The sequence below is a fragment of the Xenopus laevis genome, chromosome 5S (assembly GCF_017654675.1).
Source record: "Xenopus laevis strain J_2021 chromosome 5S, Xenopus_laevis_v10.1, whole genome shotgun sequence".
NCBI lineage: Eukaryota > Metazoa > Chordata > Amphibia > Anura > Pipidae > Xenopus > Xenopus laevis.
This window is the reverse complement of record NC_054380.1, coordinates 39,510,827-39,523,972: the sequence shown is the minus strand read 5'-3', so window position 1 is coordinate 39,523,972 and position 13,146 is coordinate 39,510,827. Positions and strand designations below refer to the sequence as shown.

Here is a 13,146-nt window from a genome sequence, read left to right as displayed (position 1 = left end):
GTAAAGAGACATTCAAAACTAGGCTTTAGGATGTAGCTAGGAGGTATTGTCCCCAAATATCACCCTGACCAGGCTTCAGGTTGGGACCCATACCATTACTTCAGGCATTCCCAGGGGGCCAGCCCACATCTGGGCACCACTGCTCTAAATGTATTTTACATATCAGCCATAAAATGTCTACTTGACTCTGGACTTGACTCATTTGGAACAATGATTGACATCCTTGTATGGATTAAAGTCAAGGCAAGGTAGTGATCTCCTCACATAATCAAGAGGGTTTCAGGTTACTTTTTGACAGAGCAATAGTTGATGTTTTTCTTTAATTAGTTATTGACAAGCAATGCAGTATCATAAAGCAATAAAACAATAACGTTGATGATTTCCTCATTTGATCAAGAGGGGATCATGTTACTTTTTAACAGAGCAATAGCTGTTGACTTTCCTTAATTAGTTATCAACAAGCAATGCAGTATCATAAAGCAATAATGCAATAACGATGTAATGCTATAGTAACTCTGTATTTATGTCTTAACAGAGACATTGCTATTGGCATTTTATACTTAAAGGGATACTGTCATGGGAAAAAAAAAAAATTCAAAATGAATCAGTTAATAGTGCTGCTCCAGCAGAATTCTGCACTGAAATCCATTTCTCAAAAGAGCAAACAGATTTTTTTATATTCAATTTTGAAATCTGACATGGGGCTAGACATATTGTCAATTTCCCAGCTGCCCCAAGTCATGTGACTTGTGCTCTGATAAACTTCAATCATTCTTTACTACTGTACTGCAAGTTGGAGTGATATCACCCCCTCCCTTTTCCCCCCCCCCAGCAGCCAAACAAAAGAACAATGGGAAGGTAACCAGATAGCAGCTCCCTAACACAAGATAACAGCTGCCTGGTAGATCTAAGAACAACACTCAATAGTAAAAACCCATGTCCCACTGAGACACATTCAGTTACATTGAGAAAGAAAAACAGCAGCCTGCCAGAAATCATTTCTCTCCTAAAGTGCAGGCACAAGTCACATGACCAGGGGCAGCTGGGAAATTGACAAAATGTCTAGCCCCATGTCAGATTTCAAAATTGAATATAAAAAAATCTATTTGCTCTTTTGAGAAATGGATTTCAGTGCAGAATTCTGCTGGAGCAGCACTATTAACTGATTCATTTTGAATTTTTTTTTTTCCCATGACAGTATCCCTTTAAAGAAGAACTAAACCCCCTTTCTAATAAAAACACCTACCCTCTACCTTCCATAGTCCTCCACTGCTCCCCCCCGCACAGGAGTTAACACAAGTAAATACCCCTTAGCCGGTAATTACCCCTTGTTGCAGAGTCAGCACAGTGGAGCTCACGGGGGCCATCTTTAGCTGATTCGGTAACCTTAGTAAGGAAGCTCTGTATCGGTGCATGCGCAGTAAAAACATTTTCCTGGCTCACTACAACGGTGCATGCAGTGAAAGTGACGGAAATTACTGAAGTGCCGGAAGAAGCCCCGAAGATTACCGAAGGAGCTACAGATGGCCCCCATGAGCTCCCCTGCGCTGACTCTTCAACAAGGGGTAATTACTGGCTTAGGGGTATTTACTTGTGTTACCTCCTGTGCGGGGGAGGGGAGCAGGGACAGATTTTTAATAGAAAGTGGGTTTAGTTCTATTTTTGCATTTGGAGAGTTACTGGTCTATTAAAAACCTTTTACTTCATCGTCATCATAATTTATTTATATAGCAGAACAACCCAAAATATGAATAAAGCAAATAAATAAAGGTAATTATTATCGTATTCAAGGGATACAAGAAATAGAGTGTCCACTCATAAATACATATATATATCCATGTGCCAAAGCAAGGACTAAACCTCCAGTCTTGTGTCCCTGAACCCTATAATGGTCTCAATACCTCAAACAAAATATATAAAAAGGCAATATTTATTCACAACCATGCCAATGGTTAAAATCAAATTAAAAACCGTAGATGCTGCATGTGAGGGAGGGGATCTCTCTCCTTGAAATGCTTAACCCCACCACCGGATTTATGCCAATCAGATGGGAGGAAAATGCATGTAACATCAAATTTTTTTTGCATAAGCCTGATGCTATATGGCAGGGGTCCCCAACCTTTTTTACCCATGAGCCACATTCAAATGTAAAAAGAGTTGGGGAGCAACACAAGCATGAAAAAGTCCCTTGGGGTGCCAAATAAAGGCTGTGATTGGCTATTTGGTAGCCCCTAAGTGGACTGGCAGCCTACAAGAGGCTCTCCCTGGCACTATACTTAGTTTTTATGCAATTAAAATTAGCTTTCAAGCCTAAAATTCAAAAATAAGCTCCTGCTTTGAGGACATTGAGAGCAACATCCAAGGGGTTGGAGAGCAACATGTTGCTCACGAGCTATTGGTTGGGGATCACTGCTATATGGTATATCAAACCCTACACATTACAGGGGCAAGTCTGCCTAAACCATGTATATTATGGTGTCCACATTTAACGCATATCACAAAAGCACAACAGCACATATCGTATCTGTAGCGTTGGTGGGTGGAATAAATTGTCCAAATGCAAAAAGGCTGTGCAAAATATAACATCAAAAATAAACGTGATGATCAACAAGTTTGTGGTGGAGCAAATGTCGCAACATGTTTCAGTGGTAAAGTGGAAGGTGCCCTTGGGTATGGTGAAAAATTCCAAAAGGTCCCAATTAAAGATTGACTGGTGGCCCAATATGGATATGGTTAAACGGTCAGTAAGCCACTATTTATGTGCCAAAATGTCGGGTAATAATAGGAAACAATGCCCAAGATGTTGGTCCGACTACGTCATTAGCAATTCTAACAATCACAATAGTCCAGATGAACTCTGTGACAATATTGAGTGTATAGTGCGTCACGGATTCCAATGATTGGCAGTGTCCTGTATAAGCCGGTAATAGAAAAATAAGTATACAGACCGTATGTCCTGAGGTGTCACCAACCCATCAGAGTGTGTTAAATGGGCGCCATGTCCAAAACATCTTCAGTGTTAACTTGCAACTAAGTCATGTAGAGGGGCCCCGTCTCCCAGATGCAAGCACCGCACCTCGACAGCTGTTTTGCTGCCCAACACAGCTTTGTTTGAGTTATTGAGACCATTATAGGGTTCAGGGACACAAGACTGGAGGTTTAGATCTTACTTTGGCACATGGATATATATTATTTATATAGTGCTGACGGTTACACTGTGCTTTACTTTAGTTTATAAACAGGAAATAAATGGTGAATAACAAACAAGGGTTTAACCCTTTAAGTGCCACAGAACGTAGAATCTACGTTCTGTGGAAAAGTAACTTGAAATGCCACAGAACGTAGATTCTACGTTCTGCAGCACTTCCGGGTTCTGGAGCGGAGGAGCGGCTGTTAGAGCCGCTCGCTCCATTCCGCTTCGATCCCCTGCCCCTAGGCAACGAGCAGAGCAGGGGATCGAGTGGCCCCTGAGGCGCGATCGCCCAGGGGCCCAAAAACAGCAGCAGGCACGTGTTCCTTACGTGTCCACACGCGCACATACCATGTAATTTACCATTTGTACACACGCACACGCACATACATGGCATTGTGGCTTTTTTTTTTTTTTTCTTATCGCATCGTCTCTTTTTTTTGCTGAAAAAAATGTTTTATTGCCATTACGAATAGCGTATTCGCTAACCGTACTGTGCAATATCTTTTGTATGTTATTTCGGTGATTATATTGAATTTTTAGCCATTTTATTGCATTTTCAGCTCTGCATATGTTGTGTTCACTTGTTTCTAGCTGTATAACCTCTTTGGCCCAGCTAAAATATTCAAACTGTGATTCTGATGGCCGATAACACTATTCTTGAAAAAAAACATTGATTTTTGTGGTTTTATTGGATTTTTTTTCATTTCACTCTTTACTGCCTTATTTTGTTTTGCCTTGTAAATTTTATCTACTATATATCCATTTGGGGGTCTCTGTGCGCCACATAGTTTGGTATATCTATGCATATTGGGCATCAAAGTGTTCAGTAGACCCCTGGCGTTCATATTTAGGATGTTTTATGCTGATACGTTACGAAATGTGGGGCATATAATGGGGTAAAATTCAAGCTTTGTGACGATTTTCAGAAATTTGATAAAAACCGTTATGTTCAGCATTGCTTTGCAGTTTGGCAGTTTGTAGTAGAAACACTTATTTACCCATATTGGATTCGTCAGAATGTGTACTTTCTGAAAATATATGGTTTTCTGGGGTCTCTGTACTGTTAGGGGGGTCTAATGTCGCATAATACACACACCAGGTGCTCATATTGCAGCAGCCAGCGCGTCAGCTGTGAAAATGTATATACACTATTGTCATTTGGTGGTCTCTGTGCGCCACATAGTTTGGTATATCTATGCATATTGAGCATCAAAGTGTTCAGTAGACCCCTGGCGTTCATATTTAGGATGTTTTATGCTGATACGTTACGAAATGTGGGGCATATAATGGGGTAAAATTCAAGCTTTCTGACGATTTTCAGAAATTTGATAAAAAACCGTTATGTTCAGCATTGCTTTGCAGTTTGGCAGTTTGTAGTAGAAACACTTATTTACCCATATTGGATTCGGCAGAATATGTACTTTCTGAAAATATATGGTTTTCTGGGGTCTCTGTACTGTTAGGGGGGTCTAATGTCGCATAATACACACACCAGGCGCTTATATTGCAGCAGCCAGCGCGTCAGCTGTGAAAATGTATATACACTATTGTCATTTGGTGGTCTCTGTGCGCCACATAGTTTGGTATATCTATGCATATTGGGCATCAAAGTGTTCAGTAGACCCCTGGCGTTCATATTTAGGATGTTTTATGCTGATACGTTACGAAACGTGGAGCATATAATGGGGTAAAATTCAAGCTTTGTGACGATTTTCAGAAATTTGATAAAAACCGTTATGTTCAGCATTGCTTTGCAGTTTGGCAGTTTGTAGTAGAAACACTTATTTACCCATATTGGATTCGTCAGAATGTGTACTTTCTGAAAATATCTGGTTTTCTGGGGTCTCTGTACTGTTAGGGGGGTCTAATGTCGCATAATACACACACCAGGTGCTTATATTGCAGCAGCCAGCGCGTCAGCCGTGAAAATGTATATACACTATTGTCATTTGGGGGTCTCTATGCGCCACATAGTTTGGTATATCTATGCATATTGGGCATCAAAGTGTTCAGTAGACCCCTGGTGTTCATATTTAGGATGTTTTATGCTGATACGTTACGAAACGTGGAGCATATAATGGGGTAAAATTCAAGCTTTGTGACGATTTTCAGAAATTTGATAAAAACCGTTATGTTCAGCATTGCTTTGCAGTTTGGCAGTTTGTAGTAGAAACACTTATTTACCCATATTGGATTCGTCAGAATGTGTACTTTCTGAAAATATCTGGTTTTCTGGGGTCTCTGTACTGTTAGGGGGGGTCTAATGTCGCATAATACACACACCAGGTGCTTATATTGCAGCAGCCAGCGCGTCAGCCGTGAAAATGTATATACACTATTGTCATTTGGGGGTCTCTGTGCGCCACATAGTTTGGTATATCTATGCATATTGGGCATCAAAGTGTTCAGTAGACCCCTGGCGTTCATATTTAGGATGTTTTATGCTGATACGTTACGAAACGTGGAGCATATAATGGAGTAAAATTCAAGCTTTGTGACGATTTTCAGAAATTTGATAAAAACCGTTATGTTCAGCATTGCTTTGCAGTTTGGCAGTTTGTAGTAGAAACACTTATTTACCCATATTGGATTCGTCAGAATGTGTACTTTCTGAAAATATATGGTTTTCTGTGGTCTCTGTACTGTTAGGGGGGTCTAATGTCGCATAATACACACACCAGGTGCTTATATTGCAGCAGCCAGCGCGTCAGCCGTGAAAATGTATATACAGTATTGTCATTTGGGGGTCTCTGTGCGCCACATAGTTTGGTATATCTATGCATATTGGGCATCAAAGTGTTCAGTAGACCCCTGGCGTTCATATTTAGGATGTTTTATGCTGATAAGTTACGAAATGTGGGGCATATAATGGGGTAAAATTCAAGCTTTGTGACGATTTTCAGAAATTTGATAAAAACCGTTATGTTCAGCATTGCTTTGCAGTTTGGCAGTTTGTAGTAGAAACACTTATTTACCCATATTGGATTCATCAGAATGTGTACTTTCTGAAAATATATGGTTTTCTGGGGTCTCTGTACTGTTAGGTGGTCTAATGTCGCATAATACACACACCGGGTGGTTATGTTGCAGCAGCCAACGCGTCAGCCGTGAAAATGTCTATACATATTGTCATTTGGGGGTCTCTGTGCGCCACATAGTTTGGTATATCTATGCACATTGGGCATCAAACTATTTAGTAGACCCGTATGTTTATATTTAGGATGCTTTATGCTGGTAATGATACATGGACAATACGATGCTGGAAAGTTGAAGCTTTGAGGCAATTTTCAGATATTTCACCAAAACCGCCAAATTTGGCAAAGCCTTGTGACTCAGTAGTTTGGAGTAGGGATGTAGCGAACGTCGGAAAAAAAGTTCGCGAACATATTCGCGAACTTGCGCAAAAACGCGAGCGGTTCGCGAACGGTTCGCGAACCCCATAGACTTCAATGGGAAGGCGAACTTTAACATCTAGAAAAGACATTTCTGGCCAGAAAAATGATTTTAAAGTTGTTTAAAGGGTGCAACGACCTGGACAGTGGCATGCCAGAGGGGGATCAAGGGCAAAAATGTATCTGAAAAATCTGCCTGTGTGTGCTTGGAAGAGATAGTGTAGGGGGAGAGCTGTTAGTGATTTCAGGGACAGATGATAGTAAGTTTGCTGGCTAGTAATCTGCTTGATACTGCTCTGTATTGGAGGGACAGAAGTCTGCAGGGATTTGAGGGACATTTTAGCTTAGGTAGCTTTGCTGGCTAGTAATCTACTGTTCTCTTTAAACAACTGCCATACGTTGACCTTGTAGGCATTGTTTGGTGTTTTTTCTGGAGACGGTAATATTATGGATATTTAGACAGAATGTGAACAAGGTCACACAGCTCGATGGCGGGTTGAAGAAAACAGTGTGCAAATAATGCCTACAAGGCCAACGTATACACTACTACAGCGGTGGATACGGATTACGTAAAATATATTATGGCTGCTTGAAAAAAGTGACTCCGGTGTTTTTTCTGGAGACGGTAATATTATGGATATTTAGACAGAATGTGAACAAGGTCACACAGCTCGATGGCGGGTTGAAGAAAACAGTGTGCAAATAATGCCTACAGGGCAAATAATGCCTAAAAGGTCAACTTATACACTACTACAGCGGTAGTAAAATAAAAAAAAAATGAATATTAAAAAAAAAATTAAAGTTGGTGCTGCTGAACTACTAGGAGCAGCAGATTAGCACACCAGTCCCACTCCCCAACACTGCTAGACTAATAGCACTGGGCTCTTATAGTAGTAGTAGTAGTAGTAGTAGTAAAACAACAAAAAAATAAATAAAAGCAGTCCTTACAAGGACTACTGTTATTGCAGCAGTCAGCAGATGAGATCAGAAGCAGGACAGCTGCCCACTGCAGCTACATACAGAGCACTGCAGTAGAAGGTAGATTACTAGCCAGCAAAGCTACCTAAGCTTAAATGTCCCTCAAACCCCTGCAGACTTCTGTCCCTCCAATAACAGAGCAGTATCAAAACGATTACTAGCCAGCAAACTTTCAACTGTCCCTGAAATCACTAACAGGCAGCAGCTCTCTCCCTACACTATCTCTTCAGCACACACAGGCAGAGTGAAAAAACGCTGCAGGGCTTCGGTTTTTATAGGGAAGGGGAGTGGTCCAGGGGAGAGCTTCCTGATTGGCTGCCATGTACCTGCTGGTCTGGGGTGAGAGGGCAAAAAAAAGCGCCAACAATGGCGAACCCAAAATGGCGAACGTCGCGCGACGTTCGCGAACTTCCGGCGAGCGCGAACACCCGATGTTCGCGCGAACAAGTTCGCCGGCGAACAGTTCGCGACATCTCTAGTTTGGAGCAGAAAAGCATGGGTACCCATTTTAGATTCTGTAGAATGTGTACTTTCCAAAAATGTATGGGTTTGGGGGGTAAACATATATTTCTGTGTTTTTACCCCACAAAAATGCAGTTAATGTGTTGATCTTTCATTAGCTGAAGTTACCCACAGGACTATTTGTATGCACTAACTTCATTTTGAGGCCTCTAAATGCCAGATACTTTGGTAAACCTATGAACAATGGCCACCAAACTGTTCGGAGGAACCCTGGCAATCATATTTAGGGTGCTTTTTCTTGGTGCATAACGATACATGGGTGATATGGTGCTGGGAAGTTGAAGGTTTGAGGCAATTTTCACATATTTCACCAAAACCGACAATTTTGGGAAAGCCTTGCGACTCAGTAGTTTGGAGCAGAAAGGCATGGGTACCCATTTTAGATTCGGTAGAATGTGTACTTTCCAAAAATATATGGGTTTGGGGGGTAAACATATATTTCTGTGTTTTTACCCCACAAAAAATGCAGTCAATGTGTTGATTTCTCAGTAGCTGAAGTAAAGTCCTGATCAATTTGGATGTGCTAACTTCATATTGGTGTCTCTAAATGCCAGATACTTTGGTAAACCTATGCATAATGGGTATCAAACTGTTCAGTGGACCCCTGGCAATCATATTTCAGGTGCTTTTTCTTGGTACCTAATATAGTTTGGGATATGCGGAGCAGCAAAATAAAACCTTTGAAATGATTTTTCAGAATTTTGAATTTTTTTTTGAAAAACCGCTATGTTCAGACAAGCTTTTATGTTTGGTAGTTGGGAGTAGAGAGACATAGTTACCCATTTTGTAATCGGCAGAATGTGTACTTTTCAAAAATTTATGGTTTTCTGGGGTAAACCTACGGTTTCAGGAGTTTTTGCCTTGGAATCTAAAGCATGCCGTTTTCTGCCTTAGTGCTTTCAAAATTCGGCAATATACTGCCGGGAGTTTTTGAGGAACAGAAGTCCTAAATCTCCCTAAAACTATACATATCTGGTATTGGCACGTTCGAGAGACATAAGGCTTTCCAAATCAGTTGGATTTTCATCCGTAAAATGAAATATTTTTCTGGTATAAATTGATATACGATGAAAAATGGTAATTTTTCATTTTTTTTGGTATTTAGCACTATAAATTTTTTTGCACAGGTGGAAATACATGAAAACTCAGGCAGATTTAGAAAGCTCAGTTTCTACCGAAAAAAACAATGTATAGTTTTCCTAGGTAAACTATAGGTTTCCCCTCAGAAAATGCCCCTAAAGTGAGAGAGCACAAAATGTTTCAAAAACGGCTGGCATTTCGCATAACCAAAATGTGAAATTCTGCTGGCACTTAAAGGGTTAAAAAGCATATCAATAGGACTTACTTGTTTTGCATTGGCATGTGCGGCATCCATTTTGATCTAACCGGAAACCATAGTTGCAGTCCTTCTCTGTCAACGTGCAGTTAATCAACAGTTCGCATATGGGAGGAGCCATAGTAATGTATGTAGGTTCTGTAAGAAAGAAAGATACAGTAGAAAATGTTTATTTATGATACATAAACATCAGGACGCCTGGTAATGTTTATAAACTGGAGGGGCTGACGAACATTTTCACATTTTGCCTAAATTATAATTACTACAGGAAATATATATTTAAGTATAACTTTTCTTTGCGTAGTAACCTGATGTAAGATGTTCAAAGTAGATCTTACTGGACAGAAAACAGCCATGCAGTATTCCTCTCACAGAGTCTGTGCATGTTTCTGACGATTATGCTAAACTCTATCCCATACTACAATAGAAACGTCAAAACATCTGGTTTAATGCAAGGATTAGCTCCGGTGTGACCACTGAGAAATCATCCCGGGAGGTAGGCATAAGTGCAACCAAACAGAATTTTTCTTTCATCAGCTAAACTATGCCTGACTAGTAAGAGCTTAAAGAAGAACTAAAGCTTAACTAAAGAAGTAGGCTAGAAATGTTGTACATTATGTTTTGGGCTTCTGTACCAGCCCCAGGCAACCACAGCCCTTTAGCAGCGAAAATCTGTGCCTCTGAAGATGCCCTAGTAGCTCCCTGTGTTCTTTTCTGCTGATTCACTGCACATGCTCTGTGCTACGGTCACTTACTGAGCTTAGAGACCAACTCACAATATACAGTACACATAGAAAATAAATGTCACAATATAAGGCTGATTAGTAATAAATACAGATCATTACTGCATGACAGCACAGAAACCAGGGCAACTAGCACCAGAATTTAAAAATCAGCGTTAGCTTATATTACAGAACAACCTTATTTTCTGCTGGATAATGTGCAATGACCCCTAAGCTTAACTTCTCAACAGCTGATCAAAGCTCACTGAGCATGTGAGTGTCGCAGATACTTTCCAAGATGGTGACCCCCTGTGACAGGTTTGAAGTCCTGGATCATTGCTGCAATTGAGAAGCTGAAATTTTAGGTTGGTGCAATAAGTTCAGTATTTAAAATAAGGCATTTTTGGGCATTTATTAATTTTTAAGTTTTAGTTTAAGGATGCTGGTTTGGCTGGTTTGTATGTTAGTTCACTGACAATGCCCCCTCCGGCACACCTGTAAGCACATATTAAGGAGACATTTACTAAAGCAAGTGCATTGTGCAATTTCAGAAGCGGTTCTGCATATTTTTTACCCACAACGCAGCATGTTTCCCATAATCACAGTATATTGGCAGCTACAGGCAGATTTGCAACCACCAAAATTGTGTACGATGGGTCAAAATGAATGCAATTTCTATTGGGCATTTTTATAAATTGGACGCAGTTGCCACCAAGATTGCGTGGGGACTGGGTTTTCAAGTGACATTTGCATGTGATTCTTTGGGAGCATGTCTATTGTCATTATTAACACAGTCCACTATGGAATAACATTACGCTAAGGTTGGTGGCAGCTCCTGAATTACCAAGCATCAACGGTTGCATGTACACTCAATTTAGGAGAACAGACTGGGTGCCATTAACACTTGGCTTAAATAAGCAGAAGGGAAAGGAGTTTTAGATGTTTAGATGCAAGTGCCTTATTAATGGTGCCAATAAATGTAATATTTGTGTCTATTTTTGCATCACTGCAATTGCAGCTTCCCTTGTAAATGAGACCTATTGTGTGTGCGGTGCAGATGTACCTGTGTTTGCTAGTGCTGTAGTGCCCTCTTGGATGCCTCTGGGTTGGTCTTTTTTACAATATTTATATTATTATATTTTTTAATATTAATAATGCTGCTGCCATTTGTTCATCTCCATACTGTCTTAGTAATAACTCAGTACACAGGACTTATATATGACAGGACAATTATTTAATAAGTTTATTATAATAACGAGCAGCTAGTTGCGGTATCACTTATAGGTTTTGTTTGTCCACATACATGAAGATATTATGGCTCTCATTTGCACTGGAGTCAGCCATAACCCTATAAGACCTATATTGTACAGCGTATCCACACGTGGAGTGTCTGCCTATTTAGCATTATATTAGCATCCACAGTAGCCATGACAATACTTGTTAGACAAATGGAAACCCCAAACCGAAGCGTTAAATCAGTATGCATTTCTAGGGACTATCTACAGAAATCAGGAACGATCAAAAGGCAGGAAATGATTTTGCAGCAGCAAAACATGAGAAATGAGGTTTCTAAGTTAAAAAGGAAATTGATCCTTATCAGTCAGTCTTAACCTGCATAAGTTAACCAAAATAGCGATCTTCAAGGCCTAGTTACTGTTAGTGGCTGATTGTGAGAAAGGATCACGGCAGGGGCTCTGAGGCATAGAAGAGAGGCTTATATAAAATGCTTGATTTGCAGAGCTTGTCACATACTGCTTTATATACCCTGCAATGCACAGCGGGACATTTTAGATAAGACACTGAATCCTGTGTGTACATATGTTTATTATGTTTGTTGCTGTTATCTATCCTAAAATATCAAGGTAACTAAATGAAGTAAAGGTGGCCATACACGACCGATAAAAGCTGCCGACAGACCGAGTCAGCAGCTTATTGGCCCGTGTATGGGGCCTCCAGACGGGCTTTCCTGATCGAAATCTGGCCAAAAGGCTTTAGGGCCCATGATCGGATCAGCCCGTTATTGCCCACCTCAAGGTCGGCATATCGGGGACAGATCCGCTTGTTCGCCGACATCGCCAAACGAGCGGATCTCTCCGTGTATGGCCACCTTAACAAATGTAACATTTACATACAATGAGAAATTGGGTCACTAAGAAACGGTATTCTGGTCAACACAGACACGTTCAGCAATTGCATTCAATAATGTTCTAAATTAGGCTAGTATATAAGTAATAAAGCTGGCCATAGACACAAAGATCCGATCATTCGAATCCTCGAACGATCGGACTTCCCCATATCTCGACCTGCCACTATCCATTCAGATCAAATAAAGTAGAAAAGAACAGATCAGCCGATGTTCTGCCCCTGACAGCAATCGTACGAAAGTTATGTCCGACAAAAGCTAGTTACAGTATTCCACTTAAAATCGCACGATCAGCAATACACGCAGAGAAATTACCGGCAGTCGACAGAAATCTTTTAACCTGTCCGATCGACCAAACGACCGATCTCCGCTGGACGAAAAATGTCGCGACTCTCCACACACGGTCCGAAAATCGTACGAATCCTCAATTCTTACAATCGGATCTATGGTGAGCTTAAGTAAATGCAGCTCAATTCCAAAACCCTTTATAAATATGCAACCCAGTCTTATTTGGATTTCACCGGGAATTTTACTATCAATTCTCGAAGCACTGAAACACCTAACACTTCAAGCATCACCCTGTTAGTAGTGTGACCTGGGTGTACTTACAGGGTGTAAAGGTCCCCCAGGTCCGGCACATTATTTCAGCAGACTAAAATCATCAAATCCTGATGATTTGATGATTTTAATCTACTGAAATAAAGCAGAATCCCTGAGTTTCATGAAAGGCAGCTGGTAGAATTGATACAATAGTTGCTAATATTCCACAGATGCTGCTGAGAAATATATCAACTAATGTAGCAAACTGTAACTGTTCAGACTACTGAGCTGCAAGACTGAAACACCAGACAGAGCAAGCT

At 40.6% G+C, this 13,146-nt stretch overlaps 1 protein-coding gene across 1 annotated transcript in view; it reads right to left on the bottom strand.

The window, feature by feature from the left end:
* The window catches only part of LOC108717831 (cysteine-rich motor neuron 1 protein), a 537,917-nt gene that overhangs the window by 84,641 nt on the left and 440,130 nt on the right, over positions 1 to 13,146 (bottom strand). The window contains exon 8 of the mRNA XM_018265214.2: positions 9,431 to 9,559. Coding sequence (XP_018120703.1) covers positions 9,431 to 9,559 — 129 coding nt within the window. The remainder of the gene's footprint in view (positions 1 to 9,430; positions 9,560 to 13,146) is intronic.